At 34.6% G+C, this 21,882-nt stretch overlaps 2 protein-coding genes and 1 pseudogene across 9 annotated transcripts in view; 2 read left to right on the top strand and 1 right to left on the bottom strand.

Annotated features, from left to right (window-relative positions):
* Cfap206 (cilia and flagella associated protein 206) overlaps positions 1 to 13,445 on the top strand; it is a 37,947-nt gene extending 24,502 nt beyond the window's left edge. For 7 of the 8 annotated variants that reach the window (XM_078019636.1, XM_005324729.5, XM_021726029.3 and 4 more), the window contains 3 exons: positions 560 to 753; positions 9,358 to 9,501; positions 13,041 to 13,445. In XM_078019636.1, coding sequence (XP_077875762.1) covers positions 560 to 753; positions 9,358 to 9,501; positions 13,041 to 13,271 — 569 coding nt within the window. In that variant the 3' untranslated portion in view covers positions 13,272 to 13,445. The remainder of the gene's footprint in view (positions 1 to 559; positions 754 to 9,357; positions 9,502 to 13,040) is intronic. The other variant, XM_078019637.1, reaches the window with a different exon arrangement.
* Positions 4,155 to 4,823, bottom strand: LOC110598100 (S-adenosylmethionine decarboxylase proenzyme pseudogene; annotated as a pseudogene).
* A 6,801-nt stretch (positions 13,446 to 20,246) lies between the features above and the next one.
* The window catches only part of Slc35a1 (solute carrier family 35 member A1), a 31,271-nt gene continuing 29,635 nt past the window's right edge, over positions 20,247 to 21,882 (top strand). The window contains exon 1 of the mRNA XM_005324727.4: positions 20,247 to 20,493. Within this exon, the coding sequence (XP_005324784.1) occupies positions 20,478 to 20,493 (16 nt within the window). The 5' untranslated portion in view covers positions 20,247 to 20,477. The remainder of the gene's footprint in view (positions 20,494 to 21,882) is intronic.

Here is a 21,882-nt window from a genome sequence, read left to right as displayed (position 1 = left end):
CTTCCATATACTTAATGCCAAAAACTGAGTCAATAAATATTTGTTGAATAAATGAAAGAATAAATGAATAAGACAGTATTACTGCTTTCTATATAAATTTTACAAATTATGTGGATATTATACTATATTCTGTATAGAGTTTTTTCACAGTGGAAATATTTCACAGCATGCAAATTTGTATTTTGCAAAAGATGTCCCATTTTTGTAGTTTTCACAGTCATTTAAAAAACATACCTTTAATAGTTAAAATAGATTTGAAAAATCTGCTAAAGGACTAGTTTTTCATAAGGGATTCCTAAATATCTTTCATACAGATAGTGGATAGTACTTCTAACTAAAATAAGTTAAAACCATACTTTAAATAAAAACTAAAAAATAATTTAATATGAGTTTCACATAAAACATCGCTTAATGAAGTATGTAGTTTAAAGTTGTGAACTATAACATTTTAACAAAACTTTGTTAAAATAGAATGTACTAAGAATGGTTCTATAGGTATATGGCCAACATGAATCATTTAATATTTCATACATAATTCAATTCTTTTCCTCAATTTTAGGAAATCCAACAATTGGAATTTTGAAATATAAAGAGAAGTATTACACATTCAATACTAGAGAAGCTGCATATTCATTTGCAGAAAATCCTGAATATTATATTGGTTTAATTAAAGAAAAGGCCAAAAAAAATGCAGAGTTAATTCAGCTACTGGAACTTCATCAACAGTTTGAAACACTTGTTCCATATTCTCAGGTAAGCAAGAATAATATTTAAGAATTTATGAAATTTAGAAGTGTATTTTATATAAGTTATACTTTACTTTAGAATAGTTCCCAAGTTCAGGCAGTGACAAGTTCAGATTAGGGTCTTTATAGGTTATCTGAAAGGGATTCACATCTGAGGATGGAAAATAATGGAATATGCAAAGAATAATGAAATAAAATATAGAGTCAAACTGATGAATTAATAGATTTGAAAACTCTGAAAGAAAAAGAGTATTTAATTGAATAGTTGAGACTATAGTTCCACATCTAAAAATGAATAGAGTTCAGCACAGATAACATAGATGACAACGTACTTATATTCAGAGCTGCAATATAAGTACAATTTAATGGGTTTAATTCCTAGTAGGCTGAAAGACCACAAAATGGATCAAAGATATTTCTTGTTTTTTTCTCTTTTGCTCTCATCATCATTGTATACCTTTTAATTCTTCATTCTGTCTCTCCTTTCTTTCATTGAGCTTTTAAACACACTAAAATAAAAACCATTTTGAAATAACATGATTTCAAATGTTTAGTGTTTGCTATTTTTATCCACATGTAACTATGAAGCAGATGAATTTTGGTACCACTCATCTGGCCAGGAGGGATCCAAGAAACTGTTGGGCTGGTGACAGTGAAGCACAGAGGTAGTCTGAATACATTGGTGGGAAGATCTGAAAGAAAGTGAGGGCTGAGTGTCATTTGGGGTGGGGATGGGATGGAGATGTGTCGGTCAGGACTCTGGACAGCTCAGTTGTCATTGTTCTGAGAGATTGTGTGTCACTCTGTTTTGTGACATTTCGGTTTATTTTTGAATCAAACAATTCTACTGAGAGATTAGCTTCCTCCTATTGTGGCAAGATATTGGCCTTGTCTGTTTAGTGTCCTTCTATATGGGGACCAAATGGTAGACTTACAATATTTGGCTCAATAGAGAGGTTACTCTGAAAATGATTGTACCAATTTAACTTGAGCATATGAAACTTGTCACAAATAATCCTGCCAGCATTTGCTATTACTTAGTTTATAAGTTTTGACAATTTGATTAAAGTGGTCTTGTTTCATTGTGTATTTTTCTGAAAGTAAAATAAAGTTCAGCATCTCTTTTTACATGTATTTAGTCATTCAGGTTTCCCCTTTGGTATATCAAGTATTCTGCATATCAATTCTGGCCATTTTTTTTTCATATATTTTCTGTTTTTAATTTGTTGATTAGCAATTCTTTATCTATTCTAAATATTAATCATTTATAAACTATACACATTTTTCTAAGTCTGTAATTTCTCTATTAACTTTGTCAATAAAACACCTTTTTAATTTTAATATAGTCATATCTATTAATTTTTCTCTTTAAAGTCTGTATTGTTTTTGAAGTCTTGTTTTAGAAATCCTTGTCTTTCCTAAGGTGATTGTTTTATATTTTCTTCTGTTTTATTTTTCATGTTTAGGACTTTAATGTATTTGGATATTTTAAAGGGTTTTGTTTTGTTTGGTTTTTGTACTGGAGATTTAACCCGGGGTGCTTTACCACCGAGCTGCATCCCCAACCGTTTTTTTTTATTTTGAGACAGAGCCTTGCCAAGTTGCTGGGGCTGGCTTTGAACTTGTGATCCTCCTGCCTCGGCCTCCTAAGACACTGGAATTACAGATGTTTGCCACTGCTCTGGGCATAATTGCACAATTTTAAAACAATTTCTGTACTGATATCTTACAGCTTTATAATGTGTCTTGATATCTGAATAGAGTAAGTTCTCTCACCCTGTATTCTCTAAAAAGTCTTGGCTTTACTTAACTCTTACATTTCATATATATTTGAGAAGTACATTGTCAAGTTTCATAAAGAAACCTTGAAGGAATTGTGGTTGAAATTGCCTTGTATATATAGATAAGTAAAAAAAGTTCTGACATTTTTACAACTTTGTCTCCCTATCCTAAAATTTCAATGTAGTTTTATAATTTTTCCTAGAAACAGCTATACATATTTTGTTAGATTTATTTGTAGAGACTTTGTTATTGGTTGCTATTTTAAATGTTGTTGATTTTTAGAAGGGACATCATGGTGAGAAAAAGAAGTCAATTAGAAAACTTCAAATGTGGGGATAAATAATTTTAAAATAGTAACACAAAATGAATAACTATAATAATTTTCTAAAAGAAGATGCTACTCTTTGAAGAAAAACTTCAGTTGCTATTGCAAAAAGTGTCTATATGAAGAAGAAATTGATTTCAGTAACATCAGTGAGAATACATTCTAGAAAATGGATTTAACTGGATATTAAATTCTGGTAGCAATTTACTGTCCCAGATGGTTATTCTGAGACCAGTATTTAATGAAGAAGAAAGCCCTGTGGGGAATTCTGGATGATACCTGGAGAAATATTACACTGTGTATAAACCAAACAGAATTGTTTTCTCAAGCATTGTAAAGTTTCATATAGCAGGGGTTTTTTTCCTATAAACATTTCAATTTCATAGCAAGAATGGCATAGAATACTTAAACACAGGAGAAAGCTTTCATGCAAGATATCTAGCTACTTGATATAATAATACATACAATTCAAAATGATTGCACTATCATTCCATCTAGGGCTTGTGTAACTAAAACATGATGGTTATGGAAATCACAGCCCCAGGGTATCAATCTCTAGAAAGCAGCTACCACTGCCTATGTTTATTCTCTTTTTGCATTTTTTGCTAATCAACTTCACTGTTGTTGTTTCTTCAGTTTTCAGTCCTTCAACCTTTAGTCTTTTGGAGTGAAGAAAGTACTGTGTGACATTTAGAACTCTGATTACAAATGGTATTCGAAAATTTTCCTATTTGAAGACTTCCATGACTTTCCTAATCAAGTCATCATAGGATGTCTGACTTAAGTTTGTTTCAAAGCTAAAAAAGAAATTCTGGTTCTGTAGTGAAGTCAGTAGTCAAGTTCCATTCAATTTTATTCTATTCACTGAATTCCCTCAGTGATTGAACAATGAGCATTAATCACAGAATCAGTATTTTGGTCAGCTTTCTTGCTGCTGTGACCAAAAACCTGACAAGAACAATTTTAGAGGAGGAAGTTTATTTGGCTCTCTTGGTTTCAGAGGTCTAACTCTGTAGAGGGCAAACTCCATCTCTCTGGGCTAGAAGTGGGGCAGAACATCAGGGCAGAAGGATGTGACACAGGAAAGCAGCTCAGGATATTGCACCAGGAAGCAGAAAAAAGAGCTCTCCCTTACAACGACAAAATATAAACCCCAAAGGCATATCCTTAGTAATCCACCTCCTCTAGCCATACCCAATTAATCTATAGTTACCACCCAGTTAATCCCTATCTGGGGACTAATATACTGATTAGATTAAGATTCTTAAAATCCAGTCATCTCTAAACTTTCTTGCATTGTCTTACATATGAGCTTTTGGGGAATACATCATATCAAAACCATAAAAACCAGGTATTATGCCACTAATTATACTCTCCTAAGTGATATCCTCTGCTAAAACACCATCTTTCATGTAGAACTGATCCATAATTGCTGTGTCAGGCATCAGAGTTTTCAGGTTTAATCTGTCTGATTATCCACCTATCTGGGAAATCCAGAGTATACAAATGCCAACAGTCAGAATTCATGTACCCTGCTACACTTGTTCTACTTAGGAAGATTGCATTAAGAAACTCTCTTTGTTCCTGGAAAGCCTGGTGTGGGTAGCTGTGGTGACAAGGCATCATGAAATTCTTGGAAGTGTAAGAGAAGAGTTAAATGAGTCAAACCCACTATAATTCCTAGAAAGCTTCAACATGGGAACCAATATTTTCAGCAAATGATAGTATCACATCTTCAAAATTAAACATCACTTGGATGTAAGCATTTGACTCTGAGTACATAAGCTTCCTACTTGTCAGCTTTTGTCACACTTACGATTGAACATCACACATCCTTCAAAAATATGTCACACTCAGATCCTGGGATGGCAAAGACCTCCAGATCCTTAGTTTGCATTGGATTGCTGCCAGGAGAGCTCAGACCTCCAGCAGCTTCTCTGTCCCTTTGAAAAATGTGCAGCTTCAATCATTGTGAGACTAGAGAACAATCAACAGCTAAATGAAATCTCTTCTACCACTGCTACAGATTGTTTTAGGTATGTTACTGAAGTTCCAGTGTCCTTTAATTTTTACTGTTATTTTATGTTGTTTTTAAAAATAAAAGATTAATAAAAATTTCCTGCTCTTTTTGGACTTGGAGAATAGAGGCAGATATAGTTAATCTCTTTATTATTTCCCAGTTAGAAGTACTAGCTAATGTAAATCAAGGGCCATACTGTGAGCCCTATATGGTGTATATTTATATATATTCCCCCATATATATAAATATAAATATACCAGTGAGAATACATTCTAGAAAATGGATTTAATTGGATATAAAATTCTGGCAGCAATTTAATGTCCTAGCTATTCTCCAGTGATCTTCAGTACCTATGGAAGTTAGTTTTCTCTTTGTATTATCCATAGAGAGCTTATTGTCTCCTTATTTACAATTTCCTTATATTGTACAACACTTCTAATTATGTTTTAGTGTGTTTATCAACCCTACCACATCATATATAACATATATATTCTGCTGGACACACACACATACAGTGTAGTATATATTTTATACTTTTTTCTTACCTTACTGCACTGAAAAGCAACCTTAGTACAATATTAAATAGAAATGGTTAAAGTGGGTACCACTGTCTTCTTTCTTATCTCAGAAAGATATTTTTGATATTTCATGATTGTATTTCATTTTTCATGGATTTCGTTTTATCAGGTTAAGGTTTCTCTTTTAATCTTAGTTGCTGAAACATTTTTTATATGAATGATTATTGAATTATATCAACAGTTTCTATGTTTTTTTGAGATTATGGTGTGACTTTTACCCTTTAATGTGGGTAAAAGTGATGAATTCCTGTATATTATTTTTTAAACTTTTTTTTAAGTTGTAGATGGACACAATATCTTTATTTTGTTTATTTTTATGTGGTGCCAGGATTGAAACCAGTTCCTCACGTGTGCTAGGCAAGCACTCTACCACTGAGTCATAACCCTGGCCCTGTATATTAATTTATTTCTAAGATGAAGCCAAAATTTTTTTCCTTGGATCAATATAACCTGGTTCTGGTTCCTTTTATTTTTAAAAATGTATTCATTGGTCATATTTTTATTTTTCTTTAGAAATTTAAAATTTTACATCTGTATTTCTGTGTGAGACTGACCTATGCATTTCTTTCTCCTTACTCGATTTTCTTGTTTTGATATCAAGGTTGATATACATGTCTTAGTATTGAGTGTAAATAATTATATTTTCTTTTCTATGTTTACTTAGTATTGGAATTATCTGGTAAAGTATGCTTATAAAGCTTTCTGGGTCCCTTCCTACCCCGCCACCCTTCTCTGGTGCTAGGATTGAACTCAGGGTCTGTGCATGCTAGGCAAGCACTTTTCCAACTGAACTATATCCCTGTCTCCACTGGACTTCTTTGATTATAAAAATTATAACTACTCATTTGACTACCAATTTTAAATACTTTTGTGATTATAGGATTTTTCAAGTATAGTTCTATTTCTTTTTGTATTAGAGAGTTTAATTTTTCTAGGAAATTATTCACATTTAAGTTCTTTACTTATTCTTATGAAGATTTCACAATATTCTTTTTTTATTCTTCACATTATCTTATGTCTGTTTTAGGTCTAAATATAGTTCATTTTTAGTCTTCTCTCTTTTTCTTTCAATTAATCTTGCTAGAGGATTTTTACAGTTTTTTAGTATGTCATTTTATTTCAATGATTGTTCATTTTGATTTTAGTTTTGGTTAATCTTGCCAAAGAACTATTTTCTCAGTTTTTTTAAAGAATTAGCTTTTGGCTTTGTTGATCCCATTTTATCTTTGCTTTCATTTCCTATTTTCTGCTCTGATATTTTTTATTTCCCTTTATCTAATTGCTTTATTTCATTCTGTTTATTTTCTAATTCCTCAAATAGATACTAAGCTCATTAATTTTTAGCCTTTTTATGCAATAAAATAAATTTTCTTTTCACTCTACTATTTATACTTCTAAACAGTTATTTTTTAAAGGAATTTTGTCCTTTAATTTTTTAAAATTTTTTTTAGTTGTTGATGGACCCTTTTTTTAAGAAAAAATTATTATTTATATGTGGTGCTGAGAATTGAACCCAGTGTCTCACACATGCTAGGCAAGCGCTTTACCACTGAGCCACAACTCCAGCCCTAAACAGTTATTTTCACCATTGTTTAGTTCTAAGTATTTCCTTTTTAAAGGATTTCTTCTTTAGTTTATAGGTTATTTACATTTATTAACTTATTATTTTATAAATGCCACATATATATTTCTTTTGAATAAAAATACATGAAAATATGTTATATGTATGTTATTTACATTTTATATATTATTTTGGAAGTATAATATGACTTCTTATCACAAAAAGCCTCAAAGTTATTTCTGGCCCCTAACTAGTATGTTTCTTTTTTTCCAATTAAGACCAAATCAGTTTTCTTAAGTTAGTGGTTCTTAAATTTGTACAAGTTATAGTCCCTGAAGATCATAATTCTTTTTGATGAGCATTATAAGTGTCACTATCTTATGTTTAATACATGTCATTTTGTGCCTCATTAGATACTATGTTATATAAAATTCTAATTTAGAAAAAATATTCAAAAAAAAGACCAATACTTTAAAATTTATGGAAGAAATATATATATATATATAAACAAATTTTTAATAAGTAATTTTTCTGCAGATTGGAACAATTTCATTTATCATTCTACTCTGAATTTAAAATTATTTAGGACTTTAATTTATAAGATGGAATCCAAACTCCTTGGCTTGGCATTCAAGGCCTACATGTCCTTTTTTATTTTTCTTTAATTCTCACCATGACCTCTCAGTGTCAGAAAAACAATGAGTTGTATACTGTTCTCAGACTTGTTCAAACTAACCTGGTCTTCTATTTGTTAAAAAAAATTTTTAAAAGAATGTATAAAATTATGATTCTCATGGAGATATAAAAATGAACATGTTTTAAACAGTATAACCTATTTGTTGGTCAGTGAGAGAATCAGTCAGACTTTTTTTTTTTTTTAAGTACCAGGAATGGAACCCCCAGGGGCACTTAAACACTGAGCCACATCTCCAGTCCTTTATATATAAATATACTATTTTGAGACAGGGTCTTGCCAAGTTGCTAAGGCCTTGTTAAATTGTTGAGGCTGGCTTTGAACTTGCAATCTTCCTGCCTCAGTCCCCAAGCCATTAGGATTATAGGTGTGTGTCCCTAACACCCTGCTCAGACAGATGTTTTGATTGGTTTAAAAGAGAATCCTAAAAACACACACATTTTTAGACCATAAATATTCAAATTGATATGAAAATAAAGGCAACATTGATTTTTTTTTTCCTACATGGATAAAAGGAAGTCATTGAAGTACAGACAGGGCCAGGGATGGTAAAGCACTTGTGTAGTATGAATGAGGCCCTGGGTTCAATCCTCAGTACCACACATACAAAAAAAGTTAGGAAAAATTTTACATGTCTATAGTCAAAAATTATTTGGCCTTGTTATCACTTATTTACAATGTACAGAGTTGTAAAATAGCTCAAAGACAAAGCCTAGAATCAGATAACCATATGTTGTCTGTAGATCCTGCAGTTTTCATAAGGTAAATTTTCCCTACACACCTGGTTTTGTTTTTCCCTTTCTTTAAGCCTATTTAATCTCCAGCTGTTCTCTAGTGACCTTCAATACTTATGGAAGCTCATTTTCTCTTTGTATAGTTCATAGAGAGTTTATTGTCTTATTTATTTACCATTTCCTTGTATTATATAGTACTTTTAATCATTATGTTTTAGTATATTTTTATCAACACACCATTCATAAGATAATTTTAAAGGCCAACAGTGCATCAAATGGTAGGTACTTTGTGATTATTTGGTGCTTAAACTTAATGTATTCTCTCTCATCTTTATTATGATTCAAGTTCCTTAACTCTCTGCCACTCCCTCCAACACTGTCACATGCAGCATAACCATATCTTCCTTAGTCTGGAATTACTGAATACTGAATATTGGGCGCCCCAGCCCCAAAACAGTACATTCCACTAAAAATAAAACCCAACCCTCTCTCTGAAAAGCCTTCAGTAATCTTCTATGTATAAAGTTCAAGATTTAAACTAAGGAGATTTATACCTAACATTTAATAGCTATTTTTAATTTCTATCCATTTCTAACACATTTCCACTTAATCCACTGATTATGGAACATGGGGAGGAGCAATTGAATTTCTCAAGGAAAGGAAGGATGTTTTCCTCCTCCAAAATACAACTCCTACATTAAGTTTACAAATCATGCACAAAGCTGTAATGTTCAGAAGAATAATTATGTTTATCTCATCAATTTTGAGTTCTATTTTCTCTGCTGGTATTAACAAGTAGATTTCATGTTCAAAAATTCTTGATTTTTAATTTATTTTCAGTTTTAGCTACATTTGTCTAGTTATCTATAAATAATGTTTATTTTTTATAAGTACTAATTACAAAACTCTTTCTTTAGGTGAGAGATGTTGACAAACATTATATAAAACCAATTACGAAGTGTGAAAGTAGTACACAGACAGATACACATATACTGCCACCAACAATTGTGAGAGCATATGAATGGAATGAATGGGAATTAAGAAGAAAAGCTATAAAATTGGTTTGTGACGATATTTTTTAAAATTATTCACAACTTGAGTAATTTTAATGTGTCCATAGATTTGATAAGTTTTTTTATATAAAATGAGTCCTATACAGTTCTTTGTAACATAAAAAATTATGTTAGCCAGCTTTACTTGGTAAGATTGTCTTCTAACTTTAAGCATATATAAAGATACAGAAGCATGAAACTACTCTCAAATGACATCTACCAGTGACTACAAAGTGTCTTAATAGTTTTAAAACTTGGAGCTAGTTTGTAAAGCTCTCTTAACTTATTCTAATCATTTAAAGCATAGCCTTCAGTTTGGGAACTTTTTAGGTTAAATCATCTATTTTTTCCTCTTACTGTCAACCTTTTTTGTCGAGATGCTGGACTATCATCCTTTTGATTCTCAGTCACCCTAATCACAACAAGTGCCTTATTCTTAAAGCCTGTCTTTGAAACTCTCATTCCTATCCAACTCAGTGAAATCCCCCCAACTTGTATCTATTTATAGTATCTTATAATTTTAGACATCAAATAGTTGCAGTATGAATGAAATAATTTTTAAAAATATTTGTAGCATTTTGTTAGTATGTTTTACCCATTTCTTTAACTGAAATCAGGTGTGGAAATAAATGAAGCTGTCTCAAATGTGAATCCATGGAGGCTGTTTACTCAGAGATAGCTGGGGCAAGGGAGTCAGCATCATTACTTGAGTTTGGCAAACTCAAAAAGCAGTCAGGGAATGGAAAAACTATAGTGAGAAAAGGGAAAAAGTTTCAGTTTTCTTGGATGAGGTTGATGATATGGGGAAACTGGAGGCAATCTAACAAGAAGCAGGGCATCTCATGAGATCTGGTTTGGTGAATATATTTGACTTTCTTTGGTTAGTTAAGAGTTGGGGCCAAAAAAAAAGGGGGGGGGGAAGCTGGCCAAGTCCTGCCCATTCTGGGCCAGTTGCTATGGCTACAGAGGTTGTCTTTTGGGTTCCCAGACTGGTTGATGTAGAGGTGTTGAGTCAGAGAGTTCAATTGTCATATATGATCTAGCCTTTGTTCCTCTTACATATTCAACCTCTAACAGCCTTCCCACTAATTAACATCATTTCTGTTGCCACCCTCTCTGGTGGTAGCTTTTAAGTTACCCGATTTCCTGGCATGAGGAAGGATCAGCTTCCTCATATATATATTTCAAATCAGTGTTCCATTAGCATTCCTGTCAGTTACTCTTCTGTAGAAATGCCCACTTTCCCATATTCTTTTCTGTTATTTACTAAACTCACTTGAGTTCATCAAACACTTATTGAGTAACACTACCTTGTTCTTCAGGGGCTAATTGTCTAGAAAGTGATACTGTTCCACTAAAAACCTTGGAAAGTGGTAAGAGAAGTGAAATAAAAATTCTGCTAAATTAGGTAACACCTTAAGTTGGTCTTGAAATACAAAGAGTCAAATGTAGGGAGCAATGGCAGAACATGATTTTGAGAGGAAGAGGGGGCAGGATAAGTATGGAAATGTTAAGGCAATATATTCAGAGGGCTAAACTTTACATTCCTATCCCTAAATCACCACTTAATTCTTATTTCCATCTTAGACCTAATTATCCCCTAGAATTGCATCATGTTGAATGTCATGCTTCCTGAGTATTACCAATCCATCCTGTTGATTAGACAAAGCTAAGTTTACTGTTTTATAGCTGCCAGGGAGATACCACTTCAACAGAACATTGGCAGTGTCTCAGAGGAGGAGTAGCAAATTCAGAATTTATTGAGAATCTTAAATTTGTTAAGGCAGGTCTTTTGATACCTTAGGTGTGTTAGAGGGTTGGATGGGGGTCTGAATAGTTTTGGGTAGGGATCAAGAAAAAGCAGTCCAGGGCTGGGGATATGGCTCAAGCGGTAGCGTGCTCGCCTGGCATGTGTGCGGCCCGGGTTCGATCCTCAGCACCACATACAAAACAAAGATGTTGTGTCTGCCGAAAACTGAAAAATAAATATTAAAAATTCTCTCTCTCTCTCTTTAAAAAAATTTTTAAAAAAAGATAATGTCTAAATGGGTTCCTGCCTTTAGCTGTTTTCTGGATCCATTACCTTTAAAAAAAAGAAAAAGAAAAAGAAAAAGCAGTCCAGCATTGGTGGGAATTACGAAATGAAGATTTTTGAGAAAAAAGATAAAAAGAATCTTTGAGCTTAAACTGTGTATTGATGCTTACTACTGAAGAGTTGACTGTCTTTTAGGATGTTCTTTAATAAACAGTCAAGTGATTTACTTGGGCAAGAGGCTCTTGGAATTGTTAAATTATTCTAGTGAAGACAATGAAATAATAAAATCACATTAATGTAAACTGTGTGTGTAAAGGAAGTAGTTTGGATTCTCAGTCTCCCAAACTCTGATGTGTTTCCTTTAATCCCCGGTGTTTCCTTTAGTCACCTTCTTCATTTACACGCTCTAATGCCTTCTGAGGTTTTCCTTGGCCTTTTGCATAATCTGATCAATCATTAGCCTCCTTATTTTTTCTTTTCAGCACTAGGGATTGAACCCAGGGCTTCACACAAGGTGGGCAAGTGTTCTACCTCTGAGCTACACCCCTACACTTATCTTCCTTTTAATTATCTTCTCTTTGCTTCCCAACTTGTGTAATATGTTTAACCTCATGTTGATTAATCAAGGGAGTAAGCAAAATGAAGAATAATGTAAAATATAATCTGAAAACAACAGTTAATTTTAATACTAAAACAGGGTGAAGACTTTTTTATAGACAATATAAATCTGAAACTTTTATCTTTAAAAAAATAAAACAAGTATGGTGGAAAAAATTCAGGTCATATGAATCTCAAAATATAATAATAAAGGAATTAGAAATATTTTAAAAATTAATTGAGCTAATTGTAACTCTGGATCTGTATGTTCTTTTTGGGGTCCATTTTCCACATTTTATATATTTTTCTACTTCTTAGAAAAGGACATTTAATTTTCTATTATGTTTTAAATTTTCTAACATTCTGATATTTTATAGAAAAATGCTATGTTGGATTTCCAGCTCTGGGGCCCCTTCTCTCCAGAGAAGTCTAACTTTGTATCTTTGTTGCTTGTACAATAAACCTACTTCTTGCTTGCTAAAAAAAAAAAACCCAAAAGCACACACACACACACACACACACACACACATCGCACAAAAAAAAAAAAAAAGACAAAAACAAAAAAGAGAAAAATGCTATGTTAATCAGTAGAATAGAGGAAGAGGGAATGGGGGAGAGATGAGGAAGTACTGGGGAATGAAACTGAGTTATATTGTTATATGAATGTATAAAATATGTTACAAATATGTAACAGTGAGTTCTACTATTATATGTAATTATAATGTACCAATAAAAAATTTAAAAAATTAAACTCATATTCTGATTTCTCTTAAATAACTCTTAAATAAAAATGCTGTTACAGGATTAAATTTTTGTCAGTTGAAAAAAAGATAGGCAGATAATTAATTGTACGTGATGATATTTCATATTCTGTTCTTCAGAGAAATGTTAATTCCTGTTTTCTTTTTCTACTTAGGCCAATTTGCGTCAGAAAATTACTCACTCAGTACAAACTGATCTTAGTCACATGAGAAGAGAAAATTGCTCACAGGTGTACCCTCTCAAAGATGCTAGCACCCAGTCGAATAGGGAGGGCAGCACTGGAGTACCCAAGCCTCAGATTTACATAGCTGGTCTTCGAGGGGGACGAAGCAAAACTACCCATGCAGTCAAGGTGAACCTAACAAGAGCTGTTGATGAAACCTAGAGGAAGATCACATTTTTGAAAATGTTACCCAATTATGAACAATGACAAATACCTAAAAGTATTTTTACCTCCATGAAAATTAATTTTGCAGAAGGTAGCACATGCTATTGCTACAACAAACTAGAAGTTATTTTCTGTAACACCTTTTCATTGTATTAAAGTTGGGAAGTCAAATTCTGTCCTTTTGTCTTTGTTTTATCTTTTAGAAAAAGTTTGGCAGCGCAAAGATTGAAATTATGCCATTTAGATAATAATAATATAAGATAATGTCACTAGAAGTGGAGACTATTTATTTCTAAAGTTGCATTTAATGTAAAACATTAAAATTTTAAAACCCAATCAATATTTTCAGTTTTACTAGCTATGTAATGATAGCATAGATTAAATTGCTGTATAATAAAATCTTACTGTTTGGAACAATTACAGCAAAGGTCTGCAAGATGACTCTTTGGTTTTTGGTACTGGGGATTGAATCCAGAGACAGTTTACCACTGAGCTAAATCTCCTGTCCTTTTTATTTATTTTTTATTTGATATGGGGTCTTGCTAAGTTGATGAGGGTCTCCCAAGTTGCCAAGGCTGACCTGCAACTTGCTTTTGCCTCAGCTTCCTGAAATTATAGGCCTGTGCCACCACCTGGGTAACATAATCACTCTTAAAACCTGGAAATTTTACCTGAAATCTGGATTTCTGGATCTTTGAAAAAAAAAATAGAATGTCTGAGAACACTTGACTAGCATTTCTCTAAATAGTAGCTTTGACTTTTCACTGAGCACGACACTTGTAATTCTCCACTATCTAATTCAATTCACGGAGCCTTACAGGCCTATTCCATTCCTCTGTTTGCCCATTCCTATAGGCAGGTATGTTGAGGGCCCCAGTGAATTACTGATGATCAAATTTATATATAAATATATATTAACATAATTATATGTATATAACAAGTTATATATATGCATATATAAAAATATTTATTTTGTGGTACTGGGGATTTAACCTAGAGGGGATTTACCACTTAGCTATACCCCCAACCTTTTTTTTTTCCATTTTGAGAAAGGGTCTTGCTAAGTTGCAGAGGCTAGCCTTAAATTTATGGTCCTCCTGCCTCAGCCTTCCGTGTGACTGGAATTGCAGGTGTATGCCACACTTTTGGCTCTGATAGCTAAATTTAAGATCTGTAATTTTACTACTCCTTACATAATTCTAATTCCAACTCATGGATAAGAAAGGTTCTAGATGGAGGGCCTGTTAAGTTGCTTTAATAGGTTAATAGTTAGCATATTTTTTTTGCATAAGTGATTTTACTAAGGCATTTGTATAATTGTTTTCTATTTAGGCTAAAGTTATTTATAACATGGATATTCTTTGAAATCCACTTTCAACAGAGATTATAACAAAGAACTTCAAACATACCTACTTGTAAACTGTCATGATTTTCATAACATTAAAAATGTTAAAGTAGGTTGGCTTGCTAACTGTTAAGGCAAATCCTTGAGGGGAGGGAAAGATAGGGTGATTGTAGCTATTATTAATCTTAAAAATTAAAGGGTGATTGTAGCTATTATTAATCTTAAAAATTAAAAATTTGATTCTTGTCTGTTCAGTTTGCCCTCGTTTGGTTCTTCAAGATTTTAAAACACAGCCAGGCACAGTGGCACATGTCTGTAATCCCAGCAACTTGGGAGGCTGAAGCAGGAGGATTACAAGTTTGAAGCCAGTTTCAGCATCTTAGACCCTATCTCAAAATAAAATTTAAAAGAACTAGCCGGTGTGGTGGTACATGCTCGTAATCCCAGTGGTTCAAGAGGCTGAGATAGGAGGATCGTGAGTTCAAAGCCAGCCTCAGTAATTTAGTGAGGCCCTAAGCAATCCAGCAAGACCCTGTCTCTTAAATAAAATACAAAATAGGGCTGGGGATGTGGCTCAGTGGTTGACTGCCCCTGGGTTGAATCCCTGGTACCAGGAGAAAAAAATAAATAAATAAACACAGAAAAAGAATGGTTGGGGTTATTTTAGGACTGGAATTAGAATGGTCAAATTAACAAATCCTATTTGAAAAGCCAGCCTTAGTATCAGAAAGTCACTTCGTATATGTAAGAACCAGAATAAAGGGAGCTAGATCAGATTGTAAATGCATCCTCTCCCAGGACCTCCACTGTCTATTCACTCTAAAGATTTCCAGCCCTATGTTGGACAATGTCAGATTGTTACGGTCATAACAGCATGTCACAGACTGAAATGATTCTCTTTGCCAAATTTCTTTCTTCCTCTTTATTTACTTCTATGATCAAAGGCATCACTCTCTACTCACTAGCATACATTAAAAACTTCTTGATTCTCTTTCTCTCACATTCCCTATGTTTAACTAGTCATTAAGCCATGTTAATTTGGCTTGAGATGTCTTTAAATTTCATGTATTATAACCACTGCTATAGTTCAGGACATTTTCCTATTTTCTAGGTCACTGCTGCCTCTATTGCTTATATGATTCATTAGGGTAATACATATATTTAACACATAAATCTGATGATGACACCTGGCCTCTTCCCCTCAACCTTCACCTCATTTACTTAAAAACCTATGAAGACTCTTGTCCATTACCTAGGAGATAAAGTATAAACTGCTTCCCATATTTTATAAAACTTTTCAAAATATGCTTTCCATTATCTTCTAGTTTCATCTTCTGCTCCTCTCATACTTTCTGCACATGCCAAGTTGATCCAAAACTCTTCAAATAGGTCATAGTCTTTAATGCCACCACTCTTACACTTCCTCTTCACTCTATCACCTGGAATGTACTCCATAGTCACCATGAAATTTTGTTTGCCATCAATAGCCTGATAAGATTTTTCCTTTCATAGTTAGGTTTTTCCCCATATACTGTGAAAAAATTAATTGCTTCCTTCTTTGGATTTTCATTGGATTTTATTCCTATTATTACCGTAGCCCTTAAAATAAATTAGTGTATAATTTGGTGCTCATCTATATTGTTTCTGTTAGATTGTGAATTTCTTGAGATTTGAACTATTTTAGTCATCTTTATGTCTTTGGCATTTGTATAGTATCTTGTTGAATGAATGATTTTTAAAAAGAATGAATAAAGGGACAAACTAGAACAGGGTTTTGATTAATTATTTTAATATTCAAAAGCAGGAGTTGATAAGGAGTAAGTAATAAAGTAAATATTACAAAAGGGAGTAAAAGAGAGGAAGAGGAGATTATTTTGGGGGGAAACTTTGGGAAATCAAAAGGAATAGAATTGGTATACTTTTTGCAGGACTTTGAGAAAGTTATGTTTGCCTTCTTGTAGTAGGACATTAGGAAACCACTGTAGATTCTTGAACAGCAGACTAATTGTGGGAGAGTGATACTCGAATTGGTGAGGGTTGCTTGGAAGCTATTGTAAGAATTGGGACATGCAGTAATATATGATGTAAAGGGACAAATGTTACATTTAATTAAGGGGACATAACATCTCAAGAAAGGGAAGGAAAAAATCAATTATCTCAAGGTTTCTGCCCTTGGATACCAATGATAATTGAGAGAAGCACTTGATCAAAAAAGATAAAAATATTCAATACTTAAACATTTGAGTTTAAAGGATCATGAGAATAGTATATAATGAAAGATATTTGGGGCAGACAAAGATAATTTTGGAATATATCCTCATAGGAATGGGAGGGAATGAGGTGGAAGAGGAGACAGAATACGATGTGTACCAACCAAGAGAGTAAGAAATATATATTAGGAATCTCTGTGGTCACAAAAAAGGGTCTAGCTCTATTTACTAGATGTGTTACTTAATGTCTCTTTGCCACAGTTTCTAGTTTCTTCGGTATAAATGAGGATAGTAATAGTATCTAACTCATTCCGTTGTCAGGAGAATTAATAAATGAGTTAATACATGTGAAACACTTAAGAAGTAAATGCTTTGTCAACTTAGTCAAGGGAGAAGAGAATCTCCAGCATTAATTTCTACTGTACCCCCTGTCTGAGTCAGAGTTCTCCAAAGGAACAGAACCAATAAAATGAATATGTTTATATAGAATGAATAATAGAATGAATGAGTGTGTGTGTGTGTGTGTGTGTGTGTGTGTGTATGATTGGTTTACACTATTGGAGGCTGAATAGTCCCACAATGATTGCATATTGGAGAGCCAGAGAAACCAGTAGCTGCTCAGTCCAATAAACTGGAAGCCCCAGAACAAGAGGGACCATTAATGTAGCCACAATTCAAGGTCAAAGGCCTGGAAATTCTCTGAAGAATTGCTGGTGAGCGTCCACATGGAAAGACTGAAGAAACTGAAGTCTGATATCCATGTGTGATGACAGCAGCAATAGAAAAACCACCTACATGTGCTGGTGGGCTTCCTCCTTCTTCGTGTTTTGTTCTATACATTCCCTCAGCCTACTGGACAGTGCTACCCACATTTCAAGGGTGGTAGCCATTCCCCTAGTTTGTTGTTCCACGTGGCACTCAGCTCTGGAAACTCTCACAGATGCACCCCAAAATGTGCTTTACTCATTTCCTAGTCATTTTTCAATCCAATCAGGTTGACAATAAAAAATTAACCATCATACCCCCTTCTTCTTTCACTTTTTGTTTTATAGCTCTCAATTAGTACCTGGCACATTATGCTTGGCACATTATGAATTTCAATAAATTAATTTCAGTAACCAAAAGAGAATGAAGAATTAGAAAAGCTTGATAGGGTAGGCAACTGTTGAGATCCTTTTTAAGAGCTGGCTAGAGTAAAAGTAAGATTTCAGCAAGTTAAACAGAAAATGGTAGAAGTAGGTACAGATTACATATCAGTGACTGTTGAGCAGGAAAAGAAAAATAAGATTAATGATAAAAGAGGAAGCAGAAGCGAGTTAAACTCAAATAAGAAATGTTTGAATATCAATAATTATTATTCATGTTTAACTCCCATATTCTGGTCACTGGATTTTACATTACCTCCTGTATCTTTTAATTTTTATCAACTATAAAATACAACATTTTTTTTAAAGAGAGAGTGAGAGAGGAGAGAGAGAGAGAGAGAATTTTTTTTTAATATTTATTTTTCAGTTCTCGGCAGACACAACATCTTTGTTGGTATGTGGTGCTGAGGATCGAACCCGGGCCGCACACATGCCAGGCGAGCACGCTACCGCTTGAGCCACATCCCCAGCCCCAAAAATACAACATTTCTTTTGACTTGTTTCTAATAATATTAAGCCACAGAAAGAATTGTTTTAAATAACAATAATCTAGCAAATTAGTTTTTGGGTGATTTTCTTAATAGCAGAACAAGAGTAACATGCTTAAACTTATGGAAACAATTATATTTAGGTATCTATATTTGTCTATGTATTGTTTATGATTAACTGCTTACTACACTTCAAAAATTATCATACTTAATAACCTATTAAATATCTACTCTATTTGAATTTAGCATTAGTTACCTTAAGCCTTAAGGTGTTACTTATTGCTCTTTGTTTATGTTCGTTCTTTTATTACCAATGGATGTACTATTGGGCTTCCTTTTATACAATTCATTAAGAGCAGACATAGAAGATACTGTAGTTTGCTAGTGACAATCAGGAATATCATTAGTGTCTCAAGTGGCAATAGCAACAGATGCTTGAAGTACTGTTAAGCTTAGCATATGGGACAAATGTAAACTTGTGCCTCATATCTTGAAGACTGCTGTTTCTTACTCTAACCAGGGTTGTAAAGAAAACTAGGCATATATAAGAGAGACATGAAACCAATGTTTTTCATGAGACTTAGAATAATAATTTAATGAGAAAGTAAAAAAAAAATAGCCCAGACTTAAGATTGTAAATATCTGCTTGTTTACTAATTGGGCTAGTATAACAAACACAAATAAAGTCAGCTGCAAAGTTAACAGGAGATAATATTTCTGCCAAGAATATGGTGAGGCTATAAAGTGTAAAAATCGTCTTTGTTTATTTTCTTTATCACTGAAAAATTTGTTCTTTAAAATTGTACAATATAAGGAAACATGTTGCTTGAAATTATATCTGTAAGAATGAAACATTCTACTCTTGCTTGGAGGATCTAAGTTACTTTGACACAGAGTAGCAGTCTCAATGTCCAACTTAACTGGTAAAGGCTTGCTTCATGGAAGGGGCACCTGAATACAACATTCTACATATATAGTAACTTTGTAATTTCCAAGAAACAGGACCCTGACATTATAGTCCAGATATGATGTTGACCTCTTTACACACAGCCTAGCTTTGATTGTCATATACTCTTAAATTTCACTTAAGTCCATCCTTCCCCCCAATTCTATAAATCTTATTTCCTTCATTTCCTGAGATATCTTATGGTTCCTCTGGTGTTCTATTTTCCTCATCAGAATGGGTCAATGAACTTGACCTTGTCTGAAGTTTGACAAGTTTGCCCCTGGTGGTCTTGGGATGATTTTATTAGGATAGGGGTTTAACAAAACCTAGTCAAGTTTCATATCCATGAAGTAGAGTGTTTTTTGTAGCAATAAAAATATGTAAGAATTAGCTCACACTAACATCCTCTAGTGAAAGCAGAGATTATAGTGGTTGAAATGCCTGCTTAATGTTTTTGAGGTTTGTTTTCCCAGGATCAGAGAGAATGTCTGGTTAGATACAATCAGTGGCAAATGTTGACGTTAAGGACTCAAACTCAAGACTTTTGAGGTATATGTAATACCAATTGTACTAGATTTACGCAGGAGGTAACAATGGAAAGCAACGAGAGAAGTCGAATTTATAAAAGTTGTTGAACGTAGCTTCTGTGCTTTAGGAAGTCTGGTAGCTTCTCTAATAGCTCTGACAGAAGAGAATCACCAAGGCAACTCCAAATTTTTATTTGCCATCTATGTGAGGACTCCAATTCCCAGAAGGCAATGCGCAGTTCCCTTGACTTCGCTTCCTTAGCCCACTGGGAGTTGAGGTTTAGAGAACTGCGCGTTGGACAGAGTTTCAACACTTGTCACGAAGTACTCAACCGTAGAAGCCTCCATCTTTTTCAGGAGCAGCGCGGATCCTTGAGCCTGACCTCGGTGCTCTGCAGGGAGGGAAGCCGGCTGGCTGGCGGCGGCGGGGCGCTCTAGGCCGAGCGGTGCCGTCTCTATGGTCGTGGGGGCGGTCCCTCGCGTCTTGCGCTGGGTGCGCGGAGGGAGCGCGCGTCAGTTCCGCGCCGGGCTGTCGGAGCGCCATGGCTGCTCCCAGAGGTGAGGCCGGGCTGCAGGGAGTGGTGGTGGTGTGGTGGTGCGGGCAACATTGGGCGGCAGGATACTGCCAGTGCTGCTCCGCACATGTCGGGCGGCGGTACCCTCCGCGTCGGTGGGCCCTTGCCCGGCGTAGGCGTCGGGTGTCAGGAGTTGGTGTCGACTCGCTCGCTGGCGGTCAGTACTGCCAGATTCCCGCTGCGGCTACCCTCTGTGCGACGGGCTCTGCGAGCTAGACTGCGCCAATCTCCAGGAGCTGGTAGTGGGTGGGAATAGGATTCTGTCTGGCCAGGGCTGCAGAAGACCCGGAGAAGGGCCGAGGCGACGGCCCCGGGCTGGGTCTGCATCACCCATCATGAGACTGGACAGTTCCCTGTCCTGGTCGGCGCCACCCCCTGAGGTCTCGTCTGTGCCTTCTGCCCTACGGACGGACGGACGCTCAGAGACCTAAACATTATGGAGACATTAAAACAGCACTTTATCCATATCGAACTGGAAAAAGCTGTCATTAGGAGTTCTTCCCAAGGAAAATGTTGTACGTAGTTAGAAGGAACACTGGTATTTTGGGTGAAAAATGAGGTCCACCTCCTTCCCCCAAGGGATGGCACATTAGAGCAATAATATTTGGTCACTAATTGCCATTTAAAGAAGGTGAGTCTAATTAACTCGCAGCACTTGGGTTTTGCTAGAGGTTTATATAAGTTGGGACCAGAGCTGAATTTTTGTACTATAGATTAGTAGCTAGGAGAGGCTGAATGACATCCTTGTACCTTCTCCACCCTTATACCTTCTCCACCCTTTCTTCATGGAACATTGAGCTTCACCACAAAATAAACGAGCAAATATTTAAAGAATACCTTTTTGCAAGAGTGCCAAGTTATTTACCTTGTTGGGAAGTCTACATTTATCATCAGGCCCTGCCCAGGGGCGTTGTCTGTAGTTGCATATACTTCTCTTATGTATTATTCTATTTCAAATAAATCTTGAGTGTTTTCCCCTCTCCCCCTTGAGTCTTTTGTGTAGCAATACAGGACATAAAGGAAAAAAGAACTGTTTTGATAACAAGCATGGAATGGGGATAGCAAGATTAATGATAGATTGACACTTAAAAATTACAGAAGTCAAATCATTACCTGAAATAATAACAATTGACAGATTCAGGCTTATTGCCTGTACATGTGCCTGAGTCTGATATACCTGTGGAAATGTATAATCCTAACAAAAATTAGTTTTCATAGCTTCCTGATATTCACAAAGGATTTATCTGAGATCAGGTATTACAAATAATGTCACCCCTAAAACATGATGGGAAAAAAAAAAAAAAACATCTAATTCCAGAGTGTAAGTTTCTTTCTGGGACATTTCTAACACAGAAAAAAATTTTGTGTAGGA

This window comes from Ictidomys tridecemlineatus, chromosome 8 (assembly GCF_052094955.1).
Source record: "Ictidomys tridecemlineatus isolate mIctTri1 chromosome 8, mIctTri1.hap1, whole genome shotgun sequence".
In the NCBI taxonomy this organism is placed as follows: domain Eukaryota; kingdom Metazoa; phylum Chordata; class Mammalia; order Rodentia; family Sciuridae; genus Ictidomys; species Ictidomys tridecemlineatus.
Note: the sequence above shows the minus strand (reverse complement) of the source record. Positions and strands in the feature narration are given on the sequence as shown.